The sequence below is a fragment of the Argentina silus genome (assembly GCF_951799395.1).
Source record: "Argentina silus genome assembly, chromosome: 6".
NCBI lineage: Eukaryota > Metazoa > Chordata > Actinopteri > Argentiniformes > Argentinidae > Argentina > Argentina silus.
This window is the reverse complement of record NC_139660.1, coordinates 16,449,151-16,467,441: the sequence shown is the minus strand read 5'-3', so window position 1 is coordinate 16,467,441 and position 18,291 is coordinate 16,449,151. Positions and strand designations below refer to the sequence as shown.

The window sequence follows — 18,291 nt, the reverse complement described above, 5'->3', positions numbered from 1 at the left end:
CTTTGTAGCATAAAATGTCAAATGACTGTTTCAGTCCATTTCAGTTAGATTCACCACAATAGGAGAAAGAAATCTAACTACATTCATTGACTAAATAACATATTCAACTGTAAAAACGAATATATCACATCAGTTTTTTTCTTTAAGAATCTTTAAGAATATCAGAGCATTGTCTGTCAGGCCAAAAATTTTACACTTTACTGACTTGAAACCGCACTCCATAGTTTCCATCAAGTTTTTAAGAACAGTGTCCACTGCACTGTCATCATGAGAGTCATGCCTTGAAACTCATTCAAGGTATTGATGATCATCTCTTTTCCACAAGATGGCTAAAACTGTGAGGTACAACAAGATACATCTCCTTGATTGAAAAGGTTCTTTCATTCTGACTCACTCCACCAGCTTCTCCAAGTCCTCTAGTTCTGAAGCCCGTATCATAAGGAAATGGATTTGTGATGGGTTTTTGGATAAGAGACACTAGGCGTCAATAGGTACCGCAGCAGAAGACAGACAGACAGAGATGAAACGGCAGCCAAGAACCATACAAGCCAAACACAATGGGTGCCAGACATTTAATTTCATTAATACTGCATAAAACTACAGGGCCAGTTACACTGACAGAGGTGTGATATGTGATATCCTGACACACAGACACACACTAGGCAGGTTGCATGGTTCACCTCTAGTGATGGATGTTCAATCAGCTCAGAATCAGAGCTGAAGCCAAGATTGAAGAGCTCATCTCCGGCTGTGGTGCACTTAGGGACGGAATCAATTCTCTTCTCCCTCGTTCCCCAGTCCAACATCCTCCCTCCACCTTATTTTAAGAAGCTAATTCATGTAAAGGAAAAGGACTGAAAGAGCCAAGAACATCTGACTGTCCTCTTGCATAAATAACATGTGATTGACGACCTCCCCACTCTGTTGGATGTGTCTCTGTCACATTGATATATGGACTGTTGGCTGTAGAGTCTCAGATTATCATCATTCTGTCAACCCGGTACATGGTGCCCCTTGAGAAGGTGGTCCATTGACGAAATCGGCAGTGACTATCTATTGATTTAGTGCGTTGCCCCTCCTTCCCCCTCTGACTGAATAAAAGTATCACTGGGATAGAGCTTAGGGTGTGGATCGCCTGGCCGGGTTGAGGTACGGTGAATATAGTAAGCACTTGTTTGGAACTGTTATTCTGGAGTCATGAACAGGGTTGTCTCTGTGAACTACTGCCTGGGGCTCTTGGGCTTGCTGCTGCTGCAGGGGCTGCTCAGTGTGGAGGGGAGAAGCTTCCTGAACCCTGGTGAGTGTACATGCCTGATGACTGTACTCTCTTACTGTGTGTGTGTGTTAGCTAGCTCATTGGAACATATAATCTACCTGATGTTGTAGGCTGTCTGAGGATGCAACTGTAGTGGTTCATTCACACCAGTGGCTTGCATGCATTGTTTGTTGATCAGGTTAGGTTGTTGTTCAAATTCACTCCTGGTAGACTACTGAAGGAAAATGCTCAGAATGTTACAGGTGGTTTTAATGTTTCTTTCTCTTGATAAGCTATTCATCTTTTATAAAAAATACAATTTCACTGTTATAGCTAAGTGAATACAGAGGTGATTGTCAGGAATGTCAGGCTGGGAACAATACTGCATGAATATGTGGAAACAGGGTGAACATCAGTCTTATGTGGCAAACTAGTTTAGTGTTTGTCTAAAATGTTTAAAATGTGTTCCTCTGTGAATACCATATATACTGTATTCTGAATACTGCCATTACAGATTATTGCATACTATCTACTGTAGGTTTTTCTGAGGATGGTTATACTAATTACACATGTATTGTCATTCTCCACATATTCAGGAAACCATGTTTTTCGCCCAAAAGAAGACACAGATGCCCAGACCAAGATTCTAGCATTGTTATTAAATAAAAGCTTAGCACCTGTTGAAAGGAATGATGCTCTCGGTAAGGCATTTTCATCACAAAAACATAATTTATTAGATGTGTGTTAATGATGATGATGTACAATATTACACATCATTTCACTCATTGACTGACCAAGTGTTTATCTGGTTTGCGTTTTGTTCTGAATCTAATTAATTTTCTTCTCAGTAGGTCTAGAACTGGCCAACAAATTAGCTGAGCTAGAAGAGGTAAGGTTATTCTACGTTTTTGGTTATGCTCAGAGTGAAATGTTTAAGGTGCAGTAGTTTAATCACTGATGTGCCGTCATATATTATCTTTTACCCTCTGATAAGATCAGATGCTTTAACACTGGGTTTTAGTGTGGTATAGATCATTTATAATAGATTACTTGACTGACGTACTTTATACTGTATATTATACACATATGAGAGAGAGGGGAGGTGTGCATAATAGTGGAGAGACCAGCACACTCTACACAATGGTAGAGGTCCTCTGGTGGTCTATAATAATAATAATAACAACAACAACAACAACAACAACAACAGCAACAATCACTGTGTTCTCTCTTACAGCTGGAGGCCCTGAGGGAGGATCTGGAGCTGGAGAGGGAGCTCTCCTCAAATGCACTTGCAGAGGCGAAAACCATACCCAGGAAAAGGCGTGAGCGTAAGTTTCCTTACTTGTTTCTTGTTGTTAATTATGAGGTAATTAACTGTAATATACGCCAAGGAATGTTATCTGAACTGAAAGACAAGTAGCACTAAGATAATGTTTATGTCCATTGCCTACTACAAATAAGATGATCTTAGTGCTGCAAAGCCTTCAGGAACCTCAATGATGAGCTATGGTTTTAAAAACGCAATATATTAGAGTAGGAGATGATCTTGAGCTGAAAAATAGGACATGATAACCATAATCAATACATTTAATAACTAATATACAGAGGTAACAAAACAGTATTCTGAGGTTTTTATCATTTTTCAACAAAAAACAAAATGTATTTTTTTTTGTCTATGTCCACAGCCTGCTTCTGGAAGTACTGTGTGTGAGAGTCTGAAGGAGAGAACCACTGCTGGATTCAGCTGCAAAGCACTATATGGCCTTAAGACTCGCCAAAAACAACTACATAACTAGCAACACAAATGATCTGGTCTCATTGCAGATGTTTAAGTCTTATGGTAACATAACCTATGAATGTACCCATCACTTACTGTTCATGTAAACTCTGTGTGAAGGTCAAAATATCTGAAGTGATGCCCAGATGTTTATAATACTGCAGGTCTGAGGACTGTTAGGCTAAGGTGACATTTAATTTGTGTTATTGTGTTGATTGTTGTCATCACTTCAAAATGATGTCATTATTCCCTACTTGACTGTAATTACTTGATTGCAAGGTCTGTACTGTGAATCTTTGAGCTCCCCACTTACGAGCATCAGACGTTACTACAAAATTCAAAAATTCAAAAAACAATTGAAATGGATGCGAGTAAATAACATTTCACTAAGATGGAAGATACATTAGTCTCATTTGTCTTTCCTGTAATGTACAAGGCCTTATTCCATGCCATATTTCCCATACAGAGGGACTGTCTTCCTCTCCACACGTTCACTTTGTCTCCCTCTAGTGGTGAATACAGTCAGTAGCAGGATTTGTATTGCTTCCATTCCAACTATCAGCACTGCTCTGATTAATGTTAAGTTTCCTTCATTTAATAAATAACATATTTACATGCTGAACTGTGTCCTGACTACTGAATGGGTTGCCTAGTGACCCCACTATGTTGGTGCTATGTGAGCCAACTTTTATATTAGCCAACAGCAGTAGGAGTTGGCTTATAGCACAACAAGTCTAGGGTGACCAAGCAATTCAATCGGTATGGCTAATTGATTTCACAGTTCACATGAGGAGGTATACTTACCAGAATAAAAACAATCCATACACAATATTACTAGACTAGAGGTCTTAATACCTTCAAAGTTATTGAATGGCCATGTCAATTCACAGTAGCAACAATGACATACTGTTATAATTTAATTCCATTGGTTTTAGTCGTTTAGTTGTAAAGCCATCTGATTATGGTACTCAACTACTCTGTTTTAGCTGACAACAATTGCTCTGCTGATGACTGTTTTGCTAGTGTGGTCTTTTCCTCTCCTCTCCCATTGTCAATTGGGTGCTGGTCCGTATATGGTAGCTGAGTCACAGGCTGGAACAGAACAATGGGCAGCTGCTCTGATAGGGCTCTATCTGAATCATACAGAGAGATAAAGAGGCGTGAAAACCAGTCAGCTTGACCCATGAGCTGCACTCACTGTAAAAAAACAAAAACAGGATGCATCACCAGAGAGAAACTGGTGACATGTACTTTTGAAGCAGTGACTCACCTCACCTGCAGTAGCAGAATTATAGAGGTGATGACAACACGATATGGTGTGCTATTAATCAGACACAGACACACACACACACACACACACACACACACACACACACACACACACACACACACACACACACACACATACAGACACACACACACACACACACACACACACACACACACACACACACATACAGACACACACACACACACACACACACACACACATACAGACACACACACACACACACACACACACACACACACACACACACACACACACACACACACACACACACACACACACACACGCGCGCATGAAACCCACTGCAATGTTATAGGGATCGCCATGTGTACAGCCCAGTCCAGTCTTACATTACAACTGACAAGCTGTAATACTGGGTCTTATCATCAAGCAACAGGCTTGCATATGGTCTGAGCATGCTCCCAAGATAAATCATACGGAAATAAAGATGATGCATCCCCTTTGCATCCCAAACACCACTAACTTAAGGAACAACAGCATCACAACAACAAGTAGCTTGCTGGAGTCCGTCTAATTTGAAAGGTGGGTCGAATTTATTGCTAGATTTTACTGTTTACTGTTGATTTTAATTGCTTTGTTTTGCTTATTAGAGCTGTCAGGGCAGTATTTGATAATATCAGAATCAGAATTCTTTTATTTGGCCGAGTATATTTGCACATACAGGAAATTGACTTGGTGAGGTTGGTGCATGGACATGGACAAATAGCAAATATTGACAAGAAACTTACAAAATAGCAAAGCATTAACAATTTAATAAGAATAAGTAATTTTAGAAGTAAACCTACAAAATGTATTGTTTTATTGTTCTATTTTGTATATTTGTAAATTTGTTAATATTTTGCTATTTTGTAAATTTCTTGTCAATATTTGCTATTGTTTTTTATGTCCCATGCACCAACCTCACCAAGTCAATTTCCTGTATGTGCAAATATACTTGGCCATATAAAAGAATTCTGATTCTGATTCTGATTCTGATTCTGTACTGTGCTATATAGAAAGGAATTTAAAATGTGAAATCCTATTATCAGGAATGGAGTAGACTGGATTTTTTATCAAATAATAAAATATATAGTGATAAAGATGATCAGTGGGTTTTGAACTGATCAATGTGATATAAAATAACAAATATATCTATATTTCCATTAAACAGACACCATGTTGGAACTCCTCCTTTTGGTTGGGCTACAGCTCACCCTCTGCATGACCTGTCCTAGTAGCTGTATTTGCAACAAACAGGGGGCCGCCAAATGTATGGGCAGCATCACAGACGTGCCCAAAGAGCTGCCCCTCCACACCTATCTTCTACTGCTCGACAAAACCAACATTAAAGCCCTGAACAACCAGAGCCTCGCCAAGTTAACCCTCATGCTACGTTTCAGCCTCAGCCACAGCTCCCTGGACACCCTCCACCCTGATGTCTTCCTAGTGGCTCCCCAGCTCCTCTCCCTCAAGCTGTCCTCCAACCTCCTCTCCAGCCTCCCACCACGGGTGTTCAGCCCGCTGGTCAGCCTGATTCAGCTGCACCTGGATGGGAACCGTCTGGAGTCCATTCCCCCTGTGCTGTTCCAGAGCCTGACCAACCTGACTGAGCTAGAAATCAGCCACAACGCCATCTCCCACCTGGACCCGGATGTCTTTGCCAGCCTGAGCAGCCTGAGCTTCCTCAGCCTGGGGGAGAACGCCCTGCGAGAGCTGCCGGCCACGGTGTTCCACATGCTAACCCGGCTGCAGTTCCTCATGCTTTACAAGAACCAGCTAGAGGTGCTACATCCCGGAGCCTTCGACAAGCTGTCCAACCTCCAGGAGCTCAAAATCCACTCTAACCAGATCACCAACATCCCCCCCGAGGTCTTCTGGGCCCTGGGCAACCTCACAACCCTCACCCTGTCCTCCAACCAGCTCCAGGGTGTCCCAGAGAAGACCTTCTACAACATGCCCAAACTCTCGAAGCTCACCCTCTACAACAACCCTCTGCTGGCACTGCCTGACCAGCTGATGGGGCACATGCCCTTGTTGACCAACCTCTACCTTTATGGCACCAACCTCACCACCGTGCCAGGGAACCTGTTTGCCAACATGAGCGGGCTGCAGAATCTGTCTTTCCACCTCAATGACAAGCTGAGGGATCTGCCCCGGGATATCTTCTGCTGCCTGCCCAGGCTTGGCAAGCTCTCGCTGAAGGCCAACAACCTCCACGACCTGCACCCTGATCTGTTCTCCCAGCTGGCCAACATGTACACCCTCTTCCTCAATGACAACAAGCTCCGCTCCCTCCCTGAGAACATCTTCACAGGCCTCCCCAGGTTGACGAACATTGAACTGAAGAACAACCAGCTGAAGACTCTTCCAGGGGAGGTTTTCTCCACCATGGGGGGGTTAAGGGCTGTTACTCTGAGTGGTAACCCATGGGACTGTACATGTAGTATCAGAGGCATTGCGGGTTGGATAAGACGTAATGAAGGTGTGGTCATCAATAGGATGGATGTGATATGCCATAGTCCACAACGTCTACTGAATCGCTCACTAAGGTCACTGCTCGACCAAGAGATGAAGTGTGATGTTACCACGCCCTCAAGCAGCCGCACTACCAACTCTCCAGCGGGATTTGATGTGTTCTTAATGACTAAGCCATCATTTCTCAGAGAGACAAATGCTGGATTCACCACAAGGGCATTAACATACATTCCAACCACCAGACCCACCACCACCACCACCACCACCACCACCACCACCACCACTCCATCCACCATGTCGACATCCACCATCGTACAAACCACCACACAGACTACTGAGAAGAACGACCACACATCCCAGCCATTAACCACTTCAGATCCTCCTGATCGACCGACTGCTGTTTCCAACAACCTGTCCCCTACCTTCTATGAAAAGGTAGTGTTTGTGCAGGGGCTTGAGTTTGTGCACAACAACCGCCTGAATGGCTGGGTTTACCTGTGGACCCTGCCTGGCAATGAGGACTACGCTCGGTTCTTCATGACCCTCCACTTCTTGCTCCTGGCCACAGGCGTGGTCCTGATCCTGGCCGCCATGTTTGGGATGTACCGCCTCAACCAGGCTATGGAAGATCTAGGGGCACTGTCTGCTGGAGCAAACAGGAAACGCAACATGATATCAGGCAGGATGCAGAGGGGCCATGATATGCTCTAGCCTCAATATTAGTTTCACCCCTCTTCAAATGTCAAGATATGTCATTTCTTTTGTATTGCATTTTCATTTCACCCTTTTCATGGACAGTATCTCTGTAGTGAGCCAGTTTGTAGGGAATAGTGGACTGAGCACTTATAAATATGAAGTTGTGATGTACAGTAAAAAACGTTCCACATTGTGTTCAGATGTACAGTAGAAGACGGTGACAAACCGTTTACTTAGCATTGCCTTGTCTCTACAGGAACTACAGGAACAAAGAATGATTATCCTGAGAAGAGTGTACAGCTATGGCATTTCTTCAAACAGCTGGAGCATTATAGACTAGTACTCCATGATCAATAACTGATAGAAGTGTTTAGCAATGAAAGCATAGGTCTGGCAACAATATCTGGTCCTGAATCATTTTGATGGTTGAAACAGAAATGCAGCTAAGATAAAAGCAAAAATTTACTGTAAGTTGTCTAGCCTAAATTAAATTAAATAAAATCTCCTCTCATCTGCTCCTGGGTCTTAGGAATGTGCAATTCGGTGCTAGAAAATAATCACACTGTAAACCAAAACATGTGCTTAACATAAATACGATCTTTCACAGATGTGCAGGCATTTACTCTGAGAACCAGGTCTTTGGTTCTATTGAGAGAATCTATGACCATATGGTCAGTGGTGATTACAGCTTTGCCATATGGTAACAGTAAGAATGCTAAATCCAATAAAAAATAAGTGAGGTTGTCTGTTAAGGGAAGAGAAATACACATCTGGGCAGAGGGGATGAAGGTATATGTTGAAAGAGGCCAAACTGTGTCTGCAGCTGTGAAATTTGAAGTGTATTAATAAAAATGTTATCCCTGCCACTCCCATTGGTAATTATTGGTGTACACGATGAGACACATTTAAATGTTCGACTCTTAAAACAGACTTCCATCAAAACTTGGTATTACTTGATTTTATCAGACTTTTGTCGAAACAATAATTTCATCTAGCCTAAAGATGGAGCTGGGGTGATGAAGAGGTGATGGGGTGAGCAAATGAATAGCAGCCAAATAACCAACAATACTTCAAGAACACAACTAATGATTCAATCACACAAATCAAGCCTTGTAAAAAAGCAAAAACTGTCATTGCAAAAAATGGGTAGGCATGATGATTAACTTTCTTTTTGAATGTCCTTTGCACCATGTTTTTCAGATTTGTTGTTTTGGAAAAGGGCTGATGCTTTTCCCCCAAATGAATCACTGTTAGATCGTGGAATGACAGCATTACGATTCTACTTCCATAAGTCCAAGTATGCACTGACTGTACCATTTCTAAATTATATGTTTTAGGAAATGTTCGGCTTTGTTTCACAAACATCCATGACAAATCCAACCACAATGATTGTGACATAGTTAGAATTCAGTGAGTGGTTTTAAATTGAACTAAAATAGGACATGGTAAATTATAACACAGTTAAAAAACTATAATTTAAAACTAAGAAACAATGGCTCCGTAATCGAAAATGGAAACTTAAACATTTCTACAGTAGGAGATCTTGGCTTTCATTAATCAATGATATAGTTAGCGGATACCATTTAGAGTCCAAATTATATTCTAATACTGACAAATATTTTCATAATCATTGAAACATCTGCAACAATTCAGCATTTCTATTCCCACTCATCACAGTGTAGCCTAAATCCTTCCCCTTGAATTCAGCATCTCTTGAATCGAGTACACTGGGAGGTGATTCAGATTAAAACTAAAACACAAAATACTTTGAATTACAGTTAAAAGTAGGTTCTAAGTCTTGAAAATGTCTTCTTTCAGATCTACAAAGGCTCAACTCAAACCCTTTTGGACGATGAACAGCATAACTTCCATGACAAGTGATTGAATTTAAAACAAACACCAAACAAAAGAGAATGAATTGCTGAAAGGCACCCAAGTTCATCACTATGGCGACCGTTGATTAAGCCTTTCCAGTACACTGAGTTCACATAACAGTAGGCATCTCTCCTCACAAACACACACACACGCACGCACGCACGCACGCACGCACACACACAAACACACATGATACCAAAGTTGGATTAATTTGAATACTTCCAGGAAATGGAATGTCATTGTAAACTGGCCAGTTTGCGAATAAATCATCTGTGCACAAGAAACCCTCTCTAGGGTAGCCCTGGCATTTATTCAGTAAATCTGATCAAAACCTATTCACTAAGGAAGGATCAATCTGCACAAATATTTGTACATGCACATCTTGAGCAAAACTTGCTCAACTTCTTGCTCAACTCCAGCTCTTGTTCCTCTTACAATATGGCCCAACCAAAAAGGCATGACCTTTGCATCACACCAACTGTCCCTTTGTGATAATCAGTTACATCTGTATGGTAGTGACTGACTATGGTAGTGACATCTGACTATGGTAGTGACATAAAGTGTATGTCCCTGGCTGCTGGGATCCCCTAGGTTGAGATATACGTTAATTCCGCCCTTGGTATCTGATTTCTGGCAAGGTGGGGGCCTATCAGTGCCCCTGCATTGTAAAACAGATGGATTTAGTTTTACAGCAACATAGGAATGTTAATAAGAACAATTCACAAACATACAACCTTCAAGTTCACTATGTCTAAAAAACAACACGCGATTTCCACTTTTAGTAACACTGAGCTTAATGCTTTAATTGCAGAAAATTCACTTAAACAGGGAGAGGAAAACTGGTAAAGCTCACAGTACTTTTATACACATCTCTCTGCCTCTCCATGATAAGTTGCTGTTGTTGTTATCTGGTCGATGTGATCCCTACTGACTGCATGAGAGACCCTCCACCCTCCAACACACATGCACACATGTTGGACACACACACACACACACACACACACACACACACACACACACACACACACACACACACACACTGAAGTGGAACACGATAAGCGCAGTGGCTAGTGAGGGCCAACCCAGTCGAAATCCTACTTTCAGCATGTCACTGCCAAACATACTTGCTCATATGAAGTCATGCTAAAAAACAACAGAGTCCCATTCGCATATACTTCCTCCCCTCCCCCCTACACGTGAAGACACACACACACACACACACACACACACACACACACACACACACACACACACACACACACACACACACACACACGCACACACGCACACACACACACACGCACACACACACACACACACACACAGACACACACACACACACACACACACACACACACACACACACACACACACACACACACACACACACACTCATACAGAGTTCCAAGCACGCACTCTCACAAAAACAAATCCAGCCCAGCACAAATGGGTGGGGCTATCCCCACAGTCCCCCCACCACACTTCCCAAAAATGTGTGTGTGTGGAAGAGAGATAGACAGAGACCGCTGTGCAGTGCCAGGGAGCTTCAGTAGTGGACTGGTAGATTTCATGGTCTCAGGGATAAAAGATTGATGAGGATGATGATGAGAGTGATGACGAAGACCAGGACAATGTGAGGATGTGTGGGTCTAGAAGAGAGTGGAATTTCTGATTAACGCATTAGTGAAGGTCTGACGAGAGGACAGGGGAAGTACAACAAGAGAGGATAAAAGATAACCCAAGTTCAGCACCAACTCATTTGTCTGTTGTTCACTCAACTGCTGTACAAGGTCTGTACAAGGTAAGCTCAGCATACAGCTTGTTACTGTCGTCGAAAATGATCATCAAAAGTTGTATTGGATGTTAAGTGTTTGTTAATTGTGAAAACAGAACCAGAGTTTATATATATAATTGTTTTCACAGTAAATGACTTATTTTTAAGGCTGTGACTTTGTTTGACAGTTACCATCTGCCTTAGAGGACATTACCTTTTTTTGTAGCTGTTAGTTTTTCTCCATCTATTGATGAGGATATACTCTGTTCATCTACTCTATAACCAAATGGAGTGAAGAGTAAATCATTTGTGGTTTTACTATGTGCAAATGATATGGGAATCAGAACAGAAATAGGGTTTGGGCAGGGTTGAAACTCCCCGCTTTCAGTACTGAAACTGTCTTGGTTCAGGAGCCCTAACCCTAATCCAAAAATGTAACATTTTCTTCTTTCAGAGAAAATGTTTGCTGTACTGTATCTTTGAGATAGTTTGTTGTTCATCTGTGAAACTCTGGTACAGATACCCACCAATTTGCTGGTTCTTTTTATTCATGAGAGACAAAGTGCTGATGCTTCAGTACTGGAAATGGGGGAAAAAATCTGAGCAATTAATGGTGAACTGGAAATGTTTTCGCTGTTACACTGTAGAAAATTCCAGTCCTGTCCAGACTGTGGTTTGGTGCGACTGGGACACATTATATCAGAGGGGAAACATGATTTAAATGTCAGCCTTCTTCAAATAAGGACCTTATGAATTTCATATGGCTGAGGACTCAAACGAGGCACGCACAGTAGGCCTACCTAGGTCTCAGATGATGCTGTGACACTGTGGCTAACTGTGCTACAGTATGCAGTGATTCTGTGTCATGATGTTGAGTGGCCAGAGAGTGTTTGTGTTACGTTCAACAATCTCTGAATGCTTGTGGTGTTGTTTAGTCATATTTGTTCTACAGTATGTCTTCCTGGTAAACACTTACAGATGATAATACTTACATCTGCTTAAGACTTTGAGAGATTGTCAGTGCTAGAGTCAGTTCTATTCAGTACTAGATTCTGTCATTGTTCTGTACTGACTTATTTTGACTCATCTTAGACCCAACCATACTGACTGTGGTTCGGATGTACCCAGAGGTGGCAGCCCATTGCACATTCACACAAGGTTGTTACAGTACGATTGTGAGGAACATGCAACTTGTCACAAAAGGTATTAGAACTCAATACCAATGGTATCATAACATGCCAACATTTCAATAATAACTACTGTATGTTATTTATTCTTCTTTGAAGGGAACCCAAAGCAACTACTACACTAAACAAAAAACATTGAAATTAACAAACATCTGGGAAACACCAGGAACGGTTATACAGTATGATCCCTTCTTCCTTGAAAAATAATACATAAAACCCAATTCCTCTGTGGCGGTGTTCAGTGGAAGGACAAACACACTCCCTTAGAAACAGACTTTCAATGGAAAGACTTTGTCTGCACCTTAATATGTCCCAGCCACAGAGAAAATAACCTTCTTACTGCCAACTGACTCTACTAACTGACCAGGGTTTGTATTGAGAGTGCACCAAACGAACCATAATGTTGGCAGAGCTTTGTAAAGGCTGCCTTTTGCCATTACAAATACGCCACAGCCCCGGCCCCGGCCCCAGACATCTGTAGTCAGTCTGTCTGGTATGGCTGTAGCCATCCACCTAGATCCCTTGTAGCGGTGCACTACCCAACACTTAGCCTTAGCTTTATCCTTACTAATCGAAGATAGAGTAAACACCTGTGTTGAATCTAGCCATTTTAATTGATATTTCTCTCACTTTGTGGTTTTGTATGCCAGACATGCGTGTTGTTGTTAGAAACTGGTGTGCTGTTGGTGGTCTAGCATGGATATTTAATACTATATAAACATGTGAAGGGTGAGCTATAAGAGAGTCCCTCCAGCTGCCTTTGATCCCTCTGGGAAAGGAAAAACCACAGACAAAATCAACTTTCCCTCACTTACTGGGAACAATACTGTAGAACAATGTGGATCAGATATAATGGAAACAACAACAGAGATCGAATGGAAACAACAATAACATTGCATTACTGTATATCTCAACCCTTTCTTCAAACTTTATGAGAGAACGGTGGTATCTTCAGTTACCAAAGCCTTGGTATGTGGTAGAAGCTGAACAGACTACTATCAATAGACAGGCCGAGATTCCAATTCAAAATAGTAGATGCTATATATAAAGCTTTTTTACTGCCTATATGGTGGATCCGCTTAGTGCATGCAATAGACATGACTTACAACCCACATATCAATTTCACATGACAGTATTTCAAGAACTGACTGCACTGCCTATCTACACTAGAGTATAGGTATTTGTCAAATACATTTTGCATTTGTCTAATACTAATTCACTTCTCTGGATACATCTGAATTAGATCATTTTTGTTCACTGTCTCACATTTTCATATTTTTAACCCAACCATTCAGGTATATGCTTGAGATGAAGAAAAGATGATGAACATTATTTTCTTCTTTTCTAGGGGATCAATGGACCTGCCATTCACCCTCCACACATTTCTCCTCCTCTGTGCCACCAGTGCTGTTCTTGGAGTGTGCCCAGATGCATGTATGTGCAGGGACAACAAGATCCTGTGCAATGGCAGGACCATCTCAGAGTTCCCCTCCTCTGTGCCTGCCTCTACCACCACTTTGTACATCTCCGACACCAACATAATTGCCCTCAAACCTGAGGATTTTGCCAACTTTGCCGAGGCCCTAGGCATCTTCGTGGTCAAAGATACTACAATCAGGGAGGTTCTACCTGGCACGTTTGACCTCACCCGTAACCTGGGAGCCCTGGGGTTCACGGGTACTGAGCTACCCGACCTACCTGAAGCCCTGTTCCAGAACCTTCTGAAGCTGGAGTCTCTGACTCTGAGCAGCAACAAGCTCCTGGTGCTTCGTGCCGCCTGGCTCTCCTCCCTCCCCTCTCTCAAGACCCTGGATCTCAGCAAGAACCTTATCACCTCTGTTCCAGTGGAAGCCTTCCACTCCGTCACAGAGCTGGAGATCCTCACCCTGGCCAGGAACTCCATTAGCCACCTCTCCAAGGACTCTTTCCGAGGCCTGGGCCAGCTCAAATCCTTACGTCTGAACCGTAACCGTATCAGCGATATCCCGGCTGGAGCACTGGATGGCCTGGTGAATCTGGAGGAGCTCTCTCTGCAGGACAACCAGATCACTCACCTCCCTGCCGACCTGTTCTCCCATCTACCGAACCTCCAGAAGCTCTACCTCTCCAGCAACCGGTTGACGTCCCTCCCACAGAGGATCTTCTTCAACCTCCCAAACCTGGCCCAAATGTCCCTATATGAGAACGAGCTGCAGAGTCTATCGCCGGGGCTGTTTGGCCCCATGGCCCTCCAGGAGCTGTGGCTGTATGACAATAAAATAAGCCACTTGGAGGACGGAACCTTCAGCAACCTGACCCAGCTTCGCCTACTGGTACTCAGCCGCAACCAGATCAGCTCTGTGTCCAGAGGGGCCTTCCAAGGGCTGACCCAAGTGGCGGAGGTGTCCCTGCACACCAACCTCCTCACCAGTCTGGAGGAGGGCACCTTCCAGGGTCTGCCCATGCTGGTTAACATCTCCCTGGAGCACAACCATATCAGCTCACTCCCCATGGGCTTCCTCCAGGGCCTGAGCCAGCTGGGTCAACTAGACCTCCATAACAACTCGCTCTCCTACCTGCCTGTGGAGATCCTGGTCTCACTCACAGTGGCCAGAGAGGTGCTTCTGGCCCAGAACCCCTTTCAGTGTGACCAGGATATTGTGCCACTGCGGGACTGGCTGAGGCAGCACCCTACCAAAACCAACCAAAGCCTTGTGGTGTGTGCTACGCCCTCAGCCCTGAGCGGTGAGATCGTAGCCGACCTAAGTGATGAGCAGCTGACACCGGCGCCACTCAACCCAACCAACACCCCTGACGCCACCCCCACAGAGAAAAGGAGAAAGCCCCACACCCCGCCGCCCAAGAGGAGCACCGCCTCCCCTGTTGCTGAGGCCACAACCACCCCGGAACATGGGGAGGACCCCAGTAGCGGGCGGGGCGATGGTGAAGTTGTATCCAGGAACACACAGATCATCATCATCGCAGTAGTCTGCACCACCATCATTGCCAGCCTCATCGTCTGCTGCGTCTGCTGGAGGAGGAACAAGAGAGGCAGCCGCAACCTCGGCCGAAGGTCCAAAAACTCTGTCCTCTAGACAGGCCAAGAGACCCAAAGACCACACAAGAAATGAACATGCCAGGGCAAACAATTGTCGGTAACACTTAAGATCAAGTTACCCCTATACCTGTGTAGTTATACTGTAATTACTACAGTAACAACATTGTATCAATATGTTATTGCATAGTAATTCAGTATTAACACAAAGCAATTACGAATTACAAAGCAATTACGAATGTACTGTGTAATTACAGAATTACTGCACAGGTACAGGGGCAACTTATGTAAAGTGTTACCCAATCCTCTGATGCAATGGTTACCAATCACTCTGATACTTAGACCCATCTAAAGTTTTAGAGCCTAAATAACCAATGTTTTTAGCAATAACCCATCTTGGGGGGGGATCAACTGCAACCAACTATTGGGATTCAACAACCCACTATTGAAACACTACCACTGTATATAGCTCTGTCTCTAATCACCGTTAACCCCATCTTTCTGGAGACTCTTCTGCAAGTTTGCTGTGGTCTGGGGGTTGAACGATGTTGTGCACAAAGAACCTCATATCTCATAAACTGTAATAAAAATAAACGCCTGGAAATTGTGTGAATGATGCTATGCATAAAATATTGTTTTCTTTGTTTACTGAAAGTAAGACACTTATTTTCTAAACATCTGTTCACCAACTATATAATCACAAACCTGTTGCTCTTTCTTTTTTTTCATGATTTACTAACTACAGTGTTTTACCAATGAGTTGTTTTGATATCAAGATCCTATTTGGCAACAGTTTCATCTCATTTCAAATGGTTATGTTCCACAAAATCAAATGACTGATTGTAACATTGAATAAAACGCTGCTTAGTGTTGATATTCTGGAATGATCTAGATGGTTCATTGTGTGGGACTGATGTGTGATATCATGTTTTGTCCTTTAACATGAGCTATTGTGAATGTTTGCAACTGATGTGGGGATATCTCCTCCAGCCGTTAATGTCATCATTGCTGACGTTAATCCAGTAGATCAAAATCACCTGTTCCTCAAGTGAACTTGAAAGCCTGGCTCATTCTGGGCTGAGAGAGAGGTCGGCTGTCTTAACTTGATATACAGTCATGCTTTATCGGTGCATTCTAATAGCATGTAATATATTGCACACTGTGTACGAAAACAAGATTCCAGCAAGTCAGTTTATGCCAAAGGTTCATAGTCGGGTCAGAGGGGTTCAGATGAAGACCAGAGGGATCTGTGTGTGTGTGTGTGTGTGTGTGTGTGTGTGTGCGTGCGTGTGTGTGTGTGTGTGTGTGTGTGTGTGTGTGTGTGTGTGTGTGTGTGTGTGTGTCTGTGTGGAGGGGGGTTTATCCTTGAACATTTCATGTGTCTCATGCACACTGATGGTGTACATTTAGCTTTGGAATGTAAACCACCCATCTACCTTATCTCAACTGTCCACTGCACTAGCCACAAATCATCCCACTTTTTCACAGTTAATAAAAACTCATGGTATATACCATAGTATACCATCTAGTGGACATGTTTTATCTTACTTATCTTAACAGAATTTCATACAACCATATATAAAAACCTAAAACCTAAAATGATAGGTAATGGAGTATCAATAAAACCCTTTCAGCCGACCTATTGACTCCTATCCAAAGCTGTCCAGTGATTCAAGGCCATCGTAACAGGGCCTTCAGGATCATGATATTATGGTATGTTTGTTTTGTTCTCAGGAACTCATAGCTCCCAGTTGGTGAAGTCATGTTGTTTGCAATCCATAATGAACGTTAAAAAACTGCAAACATACATTATACATACATGTGTGATTGTTAACAATCAAATATGTAAAAATGTTACAGAAAGATGACTACTGTTGAAATTTTTACCATTTACTGTCGAAATCAGTGTTGGATGAGGAGGTGAAAAGTTACAGTGGATACAGTACAACACAACTCATAAACTCGTAATAAATAACCACTAGAACGACCCTCCAACAACTTGGAGGGTCGTTCTCGTGATTATTTGCCACTCAGGAACTTGAAACTCTCAGAGTTTCCTACTGAAATTAGGCTGAATTTACAGGAACAGGAAACAGGAATTTAAGATGTAAACAACCAATCAACACAATTAAACCTGACTGCATGAGAGCTGGAGGAAATTCTTGCCATTGAAATAGTCTTTAGATATACTTTGGGTATAGGGGTGTTGACATTTCTAACCATTTACAGTATGTGTTGTGACAGGTGTGTGACTGGGGCAGTATCTGGATAATGCAAGGCATTCGGACAGAATCCATTGTTTGGACTTTCATTTGGACAAGTGACTTAGTTTCTCTCTATTCTCCCTCACACACAATGTTCCAGAACTCACTGAGTCAGTCATCACTGATCAGAAATGCAGATTTCAACACATCTCAACTGAGAAAAACTACAGTACGAATCAAACCTCCATTGAAACGAGTGGCTTACATATTGTGTATGTGAAGATGAAAAGAGCAGAGAATAGGGACACATTAAGTCATGCCCCCAAATATCTCAGAAATTTAGCTCCAGCATTTCAGTCAATCCCTCTTCTAATGAACTCTCACTCTCTTGCTCTCTCCCCCCCTCTCTCCCCCCCCCCCTCTCTCTCTCTCTTGCTCTAATGAGCTCACAGCTCTGTTTCCTCTTATCTCTGACAGCAGTGGGTTCTCTCACCACACCCCACACTCCCTGCCAGCCCTAACATGCCTGCTGGCAGAGGTAGATAGAGTAGATCAGCAATGATAAATTAGAGGACTGCATGTTTGCCTGTTTCTCTCTATTACTGCCCTGACCCTGACCGTCCGTCCTCTCTGAGTTCTGAGCCACTATCAGGTATGGTTGTTTTCCTTTGCGTTTGATAACTATTGAATTAATAAGTATAAGTGTTAGTTAGCATTGCATGCAAT

At 42.8% G+C, this 18,291-nt stretch overlaps 3 protein-coding genes across 3 annotated transcripts; all 3 read left to right on the top strand.

The window, feature by feature from the left end:
- Window positions 1-1,197: 1,197 nt before the first annotated feature.
- On the top strand, window positions 1,198-2,966 carry uts2d (urotensin 2 domain containing; the record flags this gene model as incomplete). Its single annotated transcript, XM_083672318.1, has 5 exons — window positions 1,198-1,297; window positions 1,852-1,956; window positions 2,107-2,144; window positions 2,490-2,583; window positions 2,941-2,966. 5 exons carry the CDS (start codon window positions 1,198-1,200, stop codon window positions 2,964-2,966), a joined length of 363 nt encoding a protein of 120 aa, XP_083528444.1.
- Window positions 2,967-4,812: 1,846 nt separating this feature from the next.
- On the top strand, window positions 4,813-8,351 carry LOC310805441 (uncharacterized protein). The gene is made up of 2 exons (XM_083671138.1): window positions 4,813-4,863; window positions 5,492-8,351. Exon 2 carries the CDS (start codon window positions 5,497-5,499, stop codon window positions 7,504-7,506), a length of 2,010 nt encoding a protein of 669 aa, XP_083527264.1. The 5' UTR covers window positions 4,813-4,863; window positions 5,492-5,496; the 3' UTR covers window positions 7,507-8,351.
- Window positions 8,352-10,911: 2,560 nt separating this feature from the next.
- lrrc15 (leucine rich repeat containing 15) lies at window positions 10,912-16,229 on the top strand. The gene is made up of 2 exons (XM_083671433.1): window positions 10,912-11,167; window positions 13,676-16,229. Exon 2 carries the CDS (start codon window positions 13,683-13,685, stop codon window positions 15,399-15,401), a length of 1,719 nt encoding a protein of 572 aa, XP_083527559.1. The 5' UTR covers window positions 10,912-11,167; window positions 13,676-13,682; the 3' UTR covers window positions 15,402-16,229.
- Window positions 16,230-18,291: the final 2,062 nt, after the last annotated feature.